At 44.6% G+C, this 14,028-nt stretch overlaps 2 protein-coding genes across 2 annotated transcripts; one reads left to right on the top strand and one right to left on the bottom strand.

Moving 5' to 3' along the window:
• Positions 1-4,565: 4,565 nt before the first annotated feature.
• LOC106718289 (myosin-11) lies at positions 4,566-12,334 on the top strand. The gene is made up of 17 exons (XM_045681349.1): positions 4,566-4,735; positions 5,363-7,047; positions 7,127-7,323; positions 7,406-7,516; positions 7,606-7,702; positions 7,776-7,837; positions 7,931-8,068; positions 8,152-8,275; positions 8,363-8,518; positions 8,603-8,775; positions 8,963-9,095; positions 9,174-9,389; positions 11,079-11,239; positions 11,334-11,498; positions 11,641-11,852; positions 12,003-12,069; positions 12,184-12,334. The coding sequence occupies exons 1-17, from the start codon at positions 4,582-4,584 to the stop codon at positions 12,281-12,283; spliced, it is 3,951 nt and encodes a 1,316-aa protein (XP_045537305.1). The 5' UTR covers positions 4,566-4,581; the 3' UTR covers positions 12,284-12,334.
• On the bottom strand, positions 9,500-10,848 carry LOC106718288. Its single transcript, XM_045681229.1, has 5 exons — positions 10,657-10,848; positions 10,312-10,423; positions 10,100-10,214; positions 9,904-10,024; positions 9,500-9,816 (listed from the first exon to the last, which is right to left on the bottom strand). Exons 1-5 carry the CDS (start codon positions 10,713-10,715, stop codon positions 9,531-9,533), a joined length of 693 nt encoding a protein of 230 aa, XP_045537185.1. The 5' UTR covers positions 10,716-10,848; the 3' UTR covers positions 9,500-9,530.
• Positions 12,335-14,028: the final 1,694 nt, after the last annotated feature.

Raw genomic sequence — 14,028 nt, 5'->3', positions numbered from 1 at the left:
GCTCCGGGCCATGACCGTTAGTACACTTGTCTGCATTACTAACTATATCAATTCTAATCTTACTGTTCATAACTCTCTAAATTTTGATGAAAAACACAAGCAAGATGAAGTAATGTAACATGTGTTTTACAAATCACAATCTCCTCATGTTCTTGTCACGGCCTTGTCTTTGACATTGGTTATAATTACAAGTGCGTCATCATTCAAGTATAATGTAAACTTCATATTTGTTAATTATGTGACCACAAGACAGGAGAGACAAGCAACCTTTAACAAATTAAAGGAAAAACATTTAGATAATTTATAAAACATAAATAATAATTCTTGGATGCAACTATACATACGTTCTTTTTGGTTTCGTGCAAATATCTGTTGGCAAATTGTCGATTTAAAAAAAAGAAACTGAGAAAAACATTTATTACCATACATAAAATACAAGGCCCAATCTTTCTAATATTATAAATGCGAATGTTTGGATCGATGGATGGATGGATGTTTGTTATTAGATATCGCTAGAACTACTCAACGGATCTTGATAAAATTTGGCATAGGTGTAGAACATAGTCTGGACGGAACACATATGCTATTGCGTTTTTTTTTAATTCGCGCGAACGGAGACGCGGTCAAAAGCTAGTCTTGATGTGAAAGTGTAGCAAGAAGAAGCTATTTGGTTATTTTTGTTTACGTTACCTTTTACCTTGAAAGTGACGTCATAAAAATCATAGGTCCACAGCTGTGTCAGTAATGAGACACGGGGGTCCTCACCCCCCTAGTGCAGTGACTCACTCATCTAGCCATCGCTGGCTGATATTGATGCTGACGTTAGGGTTGTCTATTGCTGCGTCCAAACTTTGCAAAACATTATATTTAACACGATTATCTTTTTAATATGGTTGTTATTATGTAGTATTAAAAATAAAAATACCGTAATTAATATATGACTAGCCTTCTGCCGTTATTAGTCAATACATGAGTAATAGAACATTACAGTTAAGGAAAATTTAACCAATTATTAACATATTTTCCTTATAAAGGAAAGGAAATTAAGGAATTCAAAAGTTATTTAAGAGTAATTATAACTTTAAAAGCTGTTATTTCAATTTTAAAAAACCATTAAGCTCGCATGAACAACTGCAACAACAGATTATAAAAACAAAATAAAAGTGTCATTAAATTACGCAGCTCGCTAACCTATTTATTAGGTAATTAACGGCACCTTGCACAAGCGCTGTGGCAGTAAAGTGCGAGTGCCAGCCCTGCGCCGACCCGTGCCTTATCCATCTCGCTAAATATAGCCGACGTCGAAGATATGGATGCGACGCATTGTTCCTATCACTTTTCCTTCTTCGATAACTTCGTTATTAATTAAATAATCAATACATAGTATAAAACAAAGTCGCTTTCGCTGTATGTCCGTATGTATGATTAGATCTTTAAAACTACGCAACGGATTTTGACGCGGTTTTTTTTAATAGATAGAGTGATTCTTAAGGAAGGTTTGTATGTATAATAAATGCATAATATAGTAGAGAAACACTGATAAATTTAAAGGTTTCTAATGTGAACGCTGTGAACGTTGTGTATAAGGACATTCTGTAGTAGGTATATTTTGCATTGCACCCGTGCGAAGCCGGGGCGGGTCGCTAGTAATATAATAAATGGTACATTGATCTTGAAGCGTGATATAACTTATAATGCTTTCTGTATTCCATTGTAATGATTTATATTTGGTCTATGATTTATTAATTTGGATTGTCAAAAAATATCATAATTTAATGGAAATCAATTCTAAATTTTATAATTTCATATTGTATTTCTGGTCCCTTCTTTATTTAGTATTCAAATATTTCTTAGGAAATTCCATTAATACAAAATGTGGTGTATTTAAAAGCCGCATCCACATATTTATGTTTACGTCCGTGAGTCCCGCGCTCCCTACGCGTCCCGTCAGTCTCTCCCCGAGCCCCGATGCTACCGAGCGTGTTCTGCTGTCGCAAGGTCTCTCCCCTTCCGTCTCCGCATCACTCGCGTTCTCATCTCCATTGTTGTTACATTACAAACTCCGCAATGTAGTGGTCGCTCATGACATGTAGTTTGTATGCAAGTGTGTGATGTTTGTGTTGAATTGTTTAAAGAAATATATAGCTATGGGTCTGCCTGATCTCACGGTGAGTGATTTTTGTTATTGACATGTACCATATGATTACAAGGTTCTTTGAACTAAATGTTTATATACGCAGTATGTTTGTTTTATCTAATATGAATGTTGGTACCATTTGGTCTTGTAGTCAAATGAATATTTAATTTTAAATAAATTTGACGATTTAATTCGGCGTTTCAAAATTTTCCAACTTATAATTTACTCAACAATTGCTTCTTTTGTCTGATTTCTAATGGTACAATAATAATTAATATTGATTTAATACTTAAAATGTTAGTTTTATTGAAACAATTTCATTGTATATAGCGAAATGTTCTCTTAATAAAGTATCAATCAGCGTCGGTCAATTGGCGGACAATGAGAGTTGTTTGCGCGTCGCGGTGTTATGTCTCGTGCCTTGTATCAAAACATTGCGCCCTGCCAAAACTTTATATTCTATTTTAAAATGTTATCATACAACAAAGAGTTGCTATAATGTGTACAAAGTGTACAACAGTGTACATGATTATACCATAAGTTGGTCGCAGTTTCTGCTCTTAAGGTATACTTTTTCTTAATTTTAATCGTAGACGGAGATCCTGAAAAAAATAATTAAACATATTATAATTACAGTCAAAATCTGTTATAACGACATCGAAGGGACTACTCATATTGAGTCGTAAAAACCGATAGTTGTAACAACCGGTGACAGGTATTAATAGGAAAGATATGTATATAACATTCAGCCAGGACCTTTGATTTTGGTCAATTTAACCGGTATGTTGTTCTAAACGATGTCGCCATAAACGGTTTTGACTGTAATTGCAAAGTATTTGGTTGTCTTCCTGTTTGTAACGTTTAATTCATTATAATTTTTATCCATCGCAACATTAAATATTGAAGGTAAAATTAGTGTTGGTTAGTGATCTGTTTATTGAACGTATCAAGGATATGTCAATCATTTACATGAGCCGTTCCGAATACTGTTTGTTTTAACTGCTATAGTTACTTCCGAATACATATTTATAATTGTTAAAAACTGATCCTTGTTCACTAAGAAATATCATAAGCAGAAACTATTTAACATGTTAAACATGTGGCTTTCATTATCAGCTCACTATACATCCCCACCGAGAGGCTCGGAACCTCCTCAAGTTAGTAGTGACTAGGCCACAGTCAACCACGCTGGCCCTGTGCGACTTGGTTGACTTCACACATATCTTTGAATTTCTTAGATATGTGCAGGTTGCATCACGATGTTTTCCTTCATCGTAAGAACGTCGGATGAGTGTAACTACATATATAAATCGAAAAACACATTGGTACATGGCGGGATTCGAACCCAGGACGTGCAGATTGCAAGTCAAGTGCTTAACCCCTGAGCCTCCGACGCTCCTATGGCTTTATTATTGTTGAAATCTACGACCAAAACATATTTGTCATGCTCCATTCGTAAACAATTACCTTTATAGTTTTGATTCTGATTTATTTGGATGCAAAATATTAACAATGGTTATGTTTTATGTGAATGATGTTTGATTGAAGTTAAATGTCCTACTAATGTGTGATTGTGTGATGCGTTTAGAGATATAGGGCGAGCAGTTAAATTTAACCCGTGCACCGCCGCCCGCGCACGCTCAGTCCTCGCTGAATTGGCACAGCGCGTTAACTGTTTGTGCTTTGTGGTAACACTGTGTGGCAATAGCCGAAACGTGTCGAAGTGAGATGTTCTATATTACTTTGATATAGTATAAGTTTTTACTACTCTGCGTATCGGATTTCACCGACAATTTCCACATAATTATTTAATTTCCATACCTTATCCCTTGTATCGCCGAATTGCAACCGTGGTTTCGTATTGTTACATGTCTTTGTAGTCATTGTCGTAAGTAAAAGTTCGTTTATGTCACAGTCTTCGTCTTGAAGAAATGTTTAGAGTAGCGAGAAGTATTGCTAAGTTATAGTTGAGAAGTACGTGTATGTGTCAGGAGGTGCGTGCGGAGCGCGACGTGCTGCAGACGCGCATGTCGGAGCAGGCGCTGCGCATCTCCTCGCTGTCTGCGCGCCTCACTCGCCAGCGGCACGACGCCGACGCGCTCGCGCACGCCGCGCACTCACACCTCGGCGTGCAGCTGCACGACGCCAACGCGGAGGTACACGCGCACTCGCACGATGCACTTCCCGTCGAGATCGGACATCGATTATATATCATTATCTATTTTCAAAGGTACAAAGGTTGAAAGAGGAGCTGGAAACGAAGGACAAACAGTTAGCGCGCCTGAAACAGAGCTTGGAAGACAAGAACAAGGCTGAGCATTCGACCTATGGCGATTCCGGTGAGTGCCCGACGACTTAAAAAGTATAAGTCGTATCTTATCCAAATTTTTGTCCACCTACGAAACTACTCGGTTTAATATCTGTGTGACACGTGTGCAGGTAATATGAAGGAGAAGGTGAGCGGGCTGGAGCGCGAGCTGGCGGCGGCGCAGCAGCGCGGCGGGCAGTTGCAGACGCAGCTGGAGGCGCTGGCCGCCGACAACCGCCGTCTGCAGCGCGCGCTGGCCCAGCATCAGCTGCAGCTCGGGGACTTCCTCGGTGAGCGCACACAGCACACTAGATACTTATATAAGCAATTTCACTGATGCTAATGTATTAAGTCGTTTGTATACGAACTTTGTTAAAGTAATGCTTGTGAGTAGTTAAGAAGACAAATTATTTGGAGAAAAAACTGGGACAGTAGTAAATTGATAAATGTGTTGGAGCGAAAAATAAAACCGTAACGACACATTGCACGCGTAATTTTTTACATTGACATAAGTGTTATGTTAATATGCGGATATGCCAATTTCGCATTGTGCAGGCAACATTCCAAATTGAACGGCATTTTGCTCGCATCGCGCCGCTTTGTCCACTGATGGGATAATGTTATCTCGTTAAGCTTAGCTCCACACGGAGGACTTACTTTTATACTATTTTCAGTGACGACGATTGGGATATGCTTAAGTTGGAATAGATATACTATTATATTTACAAAAGTTCAATACACAACATTTATATCTGACTGTCAACATTTTGCCGGATGTCGACGAGGCAATGTTAAATTTTTATCGCATTTACTTGGAAGCCCTCCAACTGATAGCTCATATGTAGGTTATAAGCGAAGCCCGCCCCTCGACTAGAACGAGCCGTCGCGCTAATTTTGATTCATTCATTCATTCACAGCTCTGAAACTGGAGGAGGACGACCCCGACCAGAGGAGCGAGCGCGGCGAGGGCAAGGCCTCGGCCCGCACCCTCAGCGACATCGTGTCCATCTCGGAGTTCGACGAGCAGGACCTGCAGATGCGCCGCGCCGACCTGCGCCCGCACGAGCCCAGCCCCACAGCTGCGCCTCTCCCCGCCGCCGACAAGAGCGCCGCGGACCGCACGCTGCCGCCCGACACGCGCCCACACAACGTCACCTCGCTGCATCTCGACCACGCCCACTCCCACTCCCACTCCCTCCCCCACTCCCTCCCCCCGCAACTCACCTCCACGCACAACGGAGAGGAACAGTACAAGAGAAACGTCAACGAGACGACGGTATTCGGCAAACCCGACATGTTCGGTGATCACAAGCCGTCGCCCCTCAACATTCTCGACAACTGCTCGCTGTATCCTAACAGAGATGTCAGCGATAGCAGAAATGTCAGCGTGGAACCGAAAAAGATCGACTTCTCTTTGGAACCTACGGACAATAAAACCCAGGAGGAGGAATTCGCTTCGCTCCGGGAACTGGGCATCGAGCTGGACGTCCGACAGGAAAACTTCCCCGACATTCTGACTCAGCTGAAGCACGAAGTTAAGAAAGCGAGACGCGAACTCGAGAGTTGCAAATCAGAGCTGAAAAACGCCGAGGAGCAGCTGTGCGAGTTTCCAGCTTTGAAAGAGGAGGTGGACGAACTGAAGGCCCTCCTGGAGAACACGATGGCCACCATGGAGAAGGACAAAAAGTTCTACGAAAATCAATTAGAGAATTTCTCCACGAATAAGCAGCAACTGGAACAGAGGCTGGCGGAACTGACGCAAGAAGTCAGCGATAAATCTAAAGACTTGCATTTGCTCAAGGAGGACATCCTCCGGAGGGAAAATATGATTTTAGAATTGGCTAAAGAAAAACGAAACTTGACTAACAGATTAAATGAATTGGAAACCAAAGTTGACGAGCTTCAGAGCCGAAACGAGGCTTTGCAGCAATACGAAATGGAGACGCATACGATGAAGGAGAAAATAAAAGAATTGGAGAAGTTGGAGCAGTTGGTGTCGGAGAAAAATCAGCAAATCGATAGCCTGAACCAACACCTGGATAGACTGGACGACCTGCAGAGAAATCTCAACGACAAAACCGAGGAACTAGAAAAATTAAAAGTTGCCCTGCATCAAAAGACAAAAGAATTATATCAGGTACAAGCGACGGTCTCATCCTTGACCCGGGACATGGAGCGAGTCACCGAGGAAAACAAACAACTCAACCATCATAACAAAGAACTTAAACTGAAATTGTCAAAACTGGAGAAGGAACAAGAGAACGCCTCCTTAAGATTACAGAATAGTGAAAACGAACTCGAAAGACTGAATTCCATTAACAACGAGCTGTCCTCCAAGATCGAGGAAATAAAAGTTATTAACGACCAACTAAAGGATAAAGAGGCAGAGGTCGAGACCCTCACTGAAGATCTTAACGCCTACCACAGTGAGATACGTTCTCTGAAAGAACAGCTGGAGATAGTGTCGCGGAGTCCCTCCCCCGGCAGTGAGCAGGCGCAGGCGCAGGGCGAGGAGCGGCGCCGCCAGCTGCCCGCCATCAGGAAGCAGATCTCTTTGCTGCAGCACGAGCTGGACTTTAATAAGAAGGAGCTAAATTGTAAGGTAAGATTATAATATGGAATAATCAATTAAATAAAATTGTCTCCCGGATTTGAAGTGACTAATTTTTTTTTAATATCAGGCCTTCGAATTGGCGAAAGCGAAACTGGATGTGAGCGAGCTGAAGAACAATGCGAGCCAGACGGCCAAGCTGATGGCGGACAAGGAGGCGCAGAACGAGGAGCTGGTGCAGCAGGCGGCGGCGCTGCGCAACGACCTGCGCCAGCTCGCCGACGAGAAGCACCAGCTCAGCCAGCAGCTCGACATGCTCCTCGCCAGGTATCGCAACTGTACCATTACTCAATTGTCGTTCGCTGTACTGTGATCTTCGAAGATTTCCAACTTGGAAAATAATTTTCAGATTAAGAGAAGAATCGAATGTGAGTGAGATCAGAGCCAAGCTGCGGGAGAAGGCCGAGAGCTGCCACGAGCTGGAGATGGAGCTGCACGACATGAGGGATCGCGTCGAAGGGTAGGTGGCGCTGCTCGCACTCGCACACAAACACACACACAACATGTTGTATTAGTTCATAGTTGTAGTGTGTGTGTGTACTTGACCAGACGCGGCACGTCGCGCTCGCCCACCGCGGAGCTGGAGCGTGCGTTGCGCGACCAGCTGCACTACTCCAACGCGCTCGACGAGCATATCATGGACCAGGTAAACGCCATTTCTTACTAGTTAAGTTAGATATAAGCCAAGATAGTCTCGAATATAAACCGTTTTGTTACAGATACTGTCGGCGAGCAGTGAGGAGCACGAGGACATTCCGCGGCTCGCTCTCAACACGTCCAAGTATGTCCTCCAGTTTAGTTTATTATTCACGTGGTGTAAATTAGCTGTATCGTTACAGGCAGTCCTTACGTTTGGTGGCCTTTGTTGTTCCAGGTCATCGAGCTCTGTGGCGTCGACGTCATCGGAGCGCGCGTGTCGGCTGCGCGCGCAGGTGCAGCAGCTGCAGCTGCAGGTGGAGGGGCTGCAGGCGCGGCTGCAGGACAAGGACGCCCTCATCGCGGAGCTCAACCGGTACGTTGCACGTTGCTGCACGCTGCAGTACGTTGAGCTGTACTCTACTCGCAACTGTGACAAAATGAGCCCATGTTTTGCAGGATAAGGGACAAGCTGGTGCAGGACTGGCAGACGGTGAACTGCCGCTACGAGGCGGAGCGCGACAACTCGGGCCGCCTGCAGCTGCTGCTCGACGCTCAGAAGGACACCGCCGAGAGTCTGCAGGTTCATCAACATCATATCTCTGTTTGGTTATTCTCAACTTACAACATTCTAATACTAATAATTGTAATTTGTGTCCGTTATATCCAGAATCAGGACTCGAACATGATCCAGATCCTGAAAAAGCGCTTGGAAAGCGCGATGCAGTCGGAGGGCGAGCTGCTGGAGCGCGAGCAGCGCCTGCGCCGGCGGCTGGCGGAGCTCGAGGCCGGCCAGCCCGCGCCGCGAGAACACCTGCACGCGCAGGTACCCCACACGCCATCATCACATTTGTGATAGTGTTAGCCGTTCATGCATTCCTAGTGTCCTAACCGTGTACTGTGTGGGCAGCTGGAGGCGGTGGAGAAGCTGAAGGGCGAGGTGTCGGTGCTGCGCTCCAAGCTGGAGTGCGAGAGGGCGCGCGCCGACGAGCTGGCCGCGCAGCTGCAGCTGGCCCGCTCACACCTCGAGGACCGCACGCGCACCGCCGCCGACCTGCGCGCGCAGCTCGCACAACTCAAACGGTACAATAGATAACGGACGTTATTTTGACAAAAACGTTAAAAAGAGAGAAAAATGTTTGACATGTCCCAACATGCTTGTCCATGATCGTCGTTGATCATCTCGGTGTTCCCGCCGCTCCTTGTCCCCTTCGCTTATAAAAAATATACTGAAAGATATTCATCTGCTTATGTTTGAACATCGCTACAGGACAAAGTACGAGGCGGGCGTGGAGCTGGCGCGGCACAAGGAGCTGGTGGGCACGCAGGCCGCCGCCGTCGCACATCTCGAGCGCCAGCTGGCGGCCGCCGCAGCCGCGCACCGCTCACCCAACAACTCTCTGGTACCTCACTACTACAATAACTTTAGTAAAGTGAAATCATCGGTTTAATAACACTACTTACTGTAATGTTGTTCCCAGACTGAGATCGAGGGTCAGAAGAGCGAGCTGGCTCGCGAGATAGCGACGCTGCGCAAGTGTCTGCAGAGCGAGCACCCCGAGGTGAGCACGCTGCGCGCCGAGCGCCAGCGCCTGCAGGCCGAGCTGCACGCGCTGCGCCGCGAGCTGGACGCGCGCGCGCCCGCCACGCCCCTCCCCGCGGACACGCCCCACGCGGTACAGGACAAGGACCAAGCGGTGAGTCTTGTACATTACTTTGTCTTGCACTTTATTCATCGCGGGAGTCAACTTTTAATAAAACTAATATTCATCTTTGAAGATTGTATTTAGCTGAGTATGAATTTAAAAAAAAATATCAATAGCGAGCGAGCATCGTTGTTAATGCTTGAGGGAAAAGTTGGTCTTGCTGCCGCCGTCGTCCAAGTAGTTGGTGACTTTGGAGAAGTCCGCGAGACTGGGCCGGTCGTCGGGCTCGGCGGCCAGCGGCTCCGCGGCCCACAGCGCCAGCGCGTGCGCCGCGTACAGTGCGCCGTACGCCGCGTACAGCAGCGCCGTCGCCCCGCCCAGCGCCAGCGGCGTCACCCGCCCCCGCCCCTCGCCCTCCGCCCCCGCCCCAGCGCGCCACGCCTCCTCCGTCCACGTGCGGAAGTACACGCACACCTTCCTATAAAATGAAACATCACTTAACTAGACTGACATTGTAACGTTTTAAGTCGGTTGAGAGGTGATAGTGTGGGAGGAGTAGTGTCACCTGAGCGGCGGCAGCGCGGCGTCGAGCACGGCCACGAGCGCGTGCAGCGCGTGCGTCAGCAGCAGCACCAGCACCCACACGCACAGCAGGTACGGCGGCCAGCGGAAGCTGCCCAGCGCTACTGCAACCACACAACCGCGTCATGACACCGCCCGACTATGTCGCACAAACAAGTCGGTGGCCATTGAACATGTACCATAGACGAGCGCCTTGTTGGCGGCGGGCAGCATGTCGGCGCGCGGCGGAGTCCCCTCGGCGCAGCGCAGCGCCAGCTCCGAGCCCGGCGGCTGCGGCCGCTCCGTGCGAGACGACTGAAAAACCCAGTTTTATTATTTTCCCCAAGTGGATTTTTTTATGAATTAAAGTAAAAACTTCTTTATTGTCGGCACAAGTATATTGTGTCCTCACCGAGGGGGTGATCCTGGAGTGGGAGAGAGGCGGCTTGGGCTTGGCCTTGTCGGCGCGCGGCTCGCGAGCGTTCAGCTCCGTCTTGGTGACAGACGGGTGATCTCCGCACATGCTGCAAACGTTTGTCATACATCGCAACTAACTTTTTTAACTATCAACTTACTCACTGTTAAAATCATACGTCTGTTAAAACCATACCTCTCGAAACGTCTAAGATAAAATTCGATTGTCGTAAAAAAATTGTTCAGACAACATGCTTCTTTTGTACGTCCTCCAATTTGTAGTTAATGAGTTTTATTAACATTTTTTTTTTAATTATTTCAAACGCGTTAACTTGTAACTTACATCATATCGGGATGTTTGGGTGAATCGCCTTTCGGTTGCTCCATTACTTGTGTAGACATCACTTGAAAAACTAATTTCCAAAAGTTTTCATGTTTAAAAAAATTCCGAAAGGTAAATATATAGAAAATTAACAAAATGTTTTAAGCTCTTCGCGTGAACATGACAGACGCAAACGTCAAACTGACGGCGGGACTCGGCTCTATATTTAAAAATTTTATATTTGTCATAAAATTGTAAGAGGTTTTATTTTCTTGTTTACTAATATTATTAATTAAAAATAATTTCTACGAATTTTTACCAAAATAAGGCTACTTTCAGCATTATCATTGTCTGACTTCAAGTTATATCGTAATGAAAGATGTTATTGCAGTGCGTTGTGAAGTATGATGAGCGAGTCAGTGAGAATGTTTGTTTGTCTGCAGATCCGCTACTTGCACGGTCGCTGTGTGCGGCTGGAGAGCTGGCGCAAGGCGCTGGTGTGGCAGAAGCGGTACTTGCAGCGAGTGCTGGCCGGATACGCGCGCCTCGAGCGCACCCTGGCGCCCCGCCCCGTGCCCCGCCCCACTGGCAAGAAACTCTTCAAGTAACTATCTCCGCAGCAGCTAATAATTTCTTCCATACGTATCGCACGTATCTTGCTATTGACTAAAAATATGTCCTTTACCTACAACCTACAGATGTGTGGTGACGGTGGTGATAACGGTGCTGCGCATGGGGTACGTGGTGCGGCGCAGGAACGCAGCGCGCAGCGCCGCCTCCTGCCTGCTGCGCCCCGCCCACGACGCAGACGACCCCGCCCCCGCCTCCGCCTCCGCACACCACGCCTCCAGGATCAACCTTATGTAAGTCTTACGATATACCACGTCTATGTTATCATCGTTATTCACTCAATTTACGTCTCCCACGAGTTTGATATTGCAAATGCACGCACGGTTTTTTTTAAGCATTAAGGTTGAGTTCAGTTCGGTCGCTTGTGTTGTGTAGGAGCACGCCGGCGGTGTCGCCGCGCCGCGTGCTGTCGCGGCGGCTGAAGCTGGCGCCCACCCCCGCCCCGCACTCGCCGCTCACCCCCCTCGCACCCCACCCGCCCCAGTCCCCGCGTGTGCCCCACCTGCCCCAGACGCCGCGCGTACCCCACTTGCCCCAGTCCCCGCTCACTGCATACGGCGCACTGACGCCGCTTGCTACACGACCAGGTAATATTCATAAATAAAGGTTTACTATCAAACATATCAATTAACTTTGAAGCTTTAACAATTTTCTTAGAAACTATTTATTTTTTATGATTATACTTCATATAATTGTTGCATTCTTTGTCATTGCAAATAATGAAGTTTAACTTGCAGTGGATGAGGACGTAAGAAAAACTCCCGCCAGCATCAGCACGCCGCGGAATGAATTCTATTTAATGAGGTGAGTTCATACTACGAATATATTTGTTGTTTTGTAGCTTCTATCATTTCGATTATTTCATATTTTTTGGAAATAGTAAAACTGTTGTATAGTGAATATGTTGTATATTTGTAGTTCACCGCGAGGCGAAATGGCGAGCGCTTACATGAGCAAGCTGGAGGCGGTCAGCCGCTGTCTCAACCAGGTGCTGGAGTCGCCGCGGGACGTGCCGTGACCTCGCCCCGCCCACCTCACGGGCCCCGCCCACCTCACAGGCCCGCCCATCTCACTCGCCCCGCCCACCTCGCAGGCCCCGCCCACCGCGCCGCAGAAAATAGCCAACACTCGACATCAAAACCATTAATGTAATTTTTTAATTCGATTTTATAATTCTCCGCCTTATGATGGTGCCTTAATATTTGACTTAACTATCAATTAAATATTGCACAAGTTTTCTGACATTTATGTAATTACAAAAGATGATGAATTCTGCATTGTGTTTAACAGTAAGGACAACTTTAAAATACTAAGGCAATATGACATTTTCTGAATATTGAACGCATATAAAATACTAAGCTGCGTGTTAGTTCCAGCTCCGGCCTGTATTTCCTCACCGCTGTAACTTTAAGTATTAGAGTAGTGCCAAATTCTTTATATTTTTAGTTTATTAATTTATTTATATTAGTTTTTAAGGTTTAAAATTATAGTTTTGGTTGTTATTTGTCCGCCTAGGGTTATGTTTGTTTCGTGTTTGCCGCAAGTTGTATTGCGTGCGATTGAAAGATAGGAGATATTGTCTCTGTATGTACTATGTTTATAATAAACTATGCGCTATCGTGTTGTTTACAAAAAAAACAACTTTAGACAACCTCCAAAAAATATGAGAACTCTAAAAACTTAGAAAATTTTTAGATTGCAAAAATCGTATAATTTTTATTTCAAGTCAAAAATGGATGCTATGACTGTAATAAGTATGTTGGGGCTATTTTTTTTTCTTTTTTCTATTTAACTTCATATAATTTTCAATGAATAACGCAACTTGCCATATCTGTAAAAATGATCAAACTAAGTAACATGTTTCGAGACGCAGGAAAGTACAAGTTAGGCTAAGTTTAGGTTAAGTTAGCGACCGCGACTCGATCGAATCTCGAACGTTCCACGACTGAGTTCACATTAAACTGGAAACTACATTAAAAATACGAAGTAGACAGAGATAAATGCTTGTAAGTAGGTGGGACTCTTAAACAGTATTTCTTTAACCCGACGAGTAGCTGAAAATTGTTCGACTGATATCTTTCTGATTTCTATAATTCTGACATTTCTATTCAATTTTTTCTGACTTTGATTTCATTAAGAAGCCATTTCTGCAGCCGCTCGTCCGGATGTTATGTAAGACTATGTTTTTTTCTACTAGGGATTTTGACATTTTTTTTTTAGATGTACACTTTACTTTGTTGATTATATTGTTGATAAGAATTTATATTTGACATATCGCATTTCAGATTTTTTTTATAATTTCCATAGTTTAATATCATTTTAGACAATAACAAACCAAAGTGAAATATAATATTAAATTGCTGAGAGTTTAATTATCAATTGGCACAATTCTATCGCCTTAACTAAAAAAAACCTTTACCTCTGATAAAAAACACTTGTTTAAACGCGCACAAAAATACATTTTATTTAAGATGTAAATAATTTAAAGTAAATATACTAGTGATTGTAAATAGTAACATTTAATGTAAGTCTGTCTGTCGGTTTGTTTTTATATATTAAAATTTTCTATTAATCATTTATTCGTACAAATATTGTCAACTCGTTCATTATAATCTTAGCCAAAATATGAAATCCACCGTCGAACAAAATCTACACTCAATGTGACCAAAGAAACAATTGTAGCCATTTAAAATATTTGTCTAAATTTAAGTTATATTAAGTAAACAACCATTTTTTAAGCCCAACGAATATTTAATTATGTTA

Source organism: Papilio machaon, chromosome 15, assembly GCF_912999745.1.
Source record: "Papilio machaon chromosome 15, ilPapMach1.1, whole genome shotgun sequence".
NCBI lineage: Eukaryota > Metazoa > Arthropoda > Insecta > Lepidoptera > Papilionidae > Papilio > Papilio machaon.
This window is presented reverse-complemented; position numbering and strand designations above follow the sequence as displayed.

What these genes read in the sequence shown, in the direction of transcription:
- LOC106718289 (XM_045681349.1), top strand. Translation starts at nt 4,582, where the DNA reads ATGAAGGAGAAGGTGAGCGGGCTGGAGCGCGAGCTGGCGGCGGCGCAG. An exon ending in CAGCTCGCACAACTCAAACG is followed by an intron (nt 8,776 to 8,962) that starts GTACAATAGATA and finishes ACATCGCTACAG; the next exon opens with GACAAAGTACGAGGCGGGCG. An exon ending in GCCTCCAGGATCAACCTTAT is followed by an intron (nt 11,499 to 11,640) that starts GTAAGTCTTACG and finishes TGTGTTGTGTAG; the next exon opens with GAGCACGCCGGCGGTGTCGC.
- LOC106718288 (XM_045681229.1), bottom strand. Translation starts at nt 10,715, where the DNA reads ATGTCTACACAAGTAATGGAGCAACCGAAAGGCGATTCACCCAAACAT. An exon ending in CCCAAACATCCCGATATGAT is followed by an intron (nt 10,424 to 10,656) that starts GTAAGTTACAAG and finishes AAACGTTTGCAG; the next exon opens with CATGTGCGGAGATCACCCGT. An exon ending in CAACAAGGCGCTCGTCTATG is followed by an intron (nt 10,025 to 10,099) that starts GTACATGTTCAA and finishes GTGTGGTTGCAG; the next exon opens with TAGCGCTGGGCAGCTTCCGC.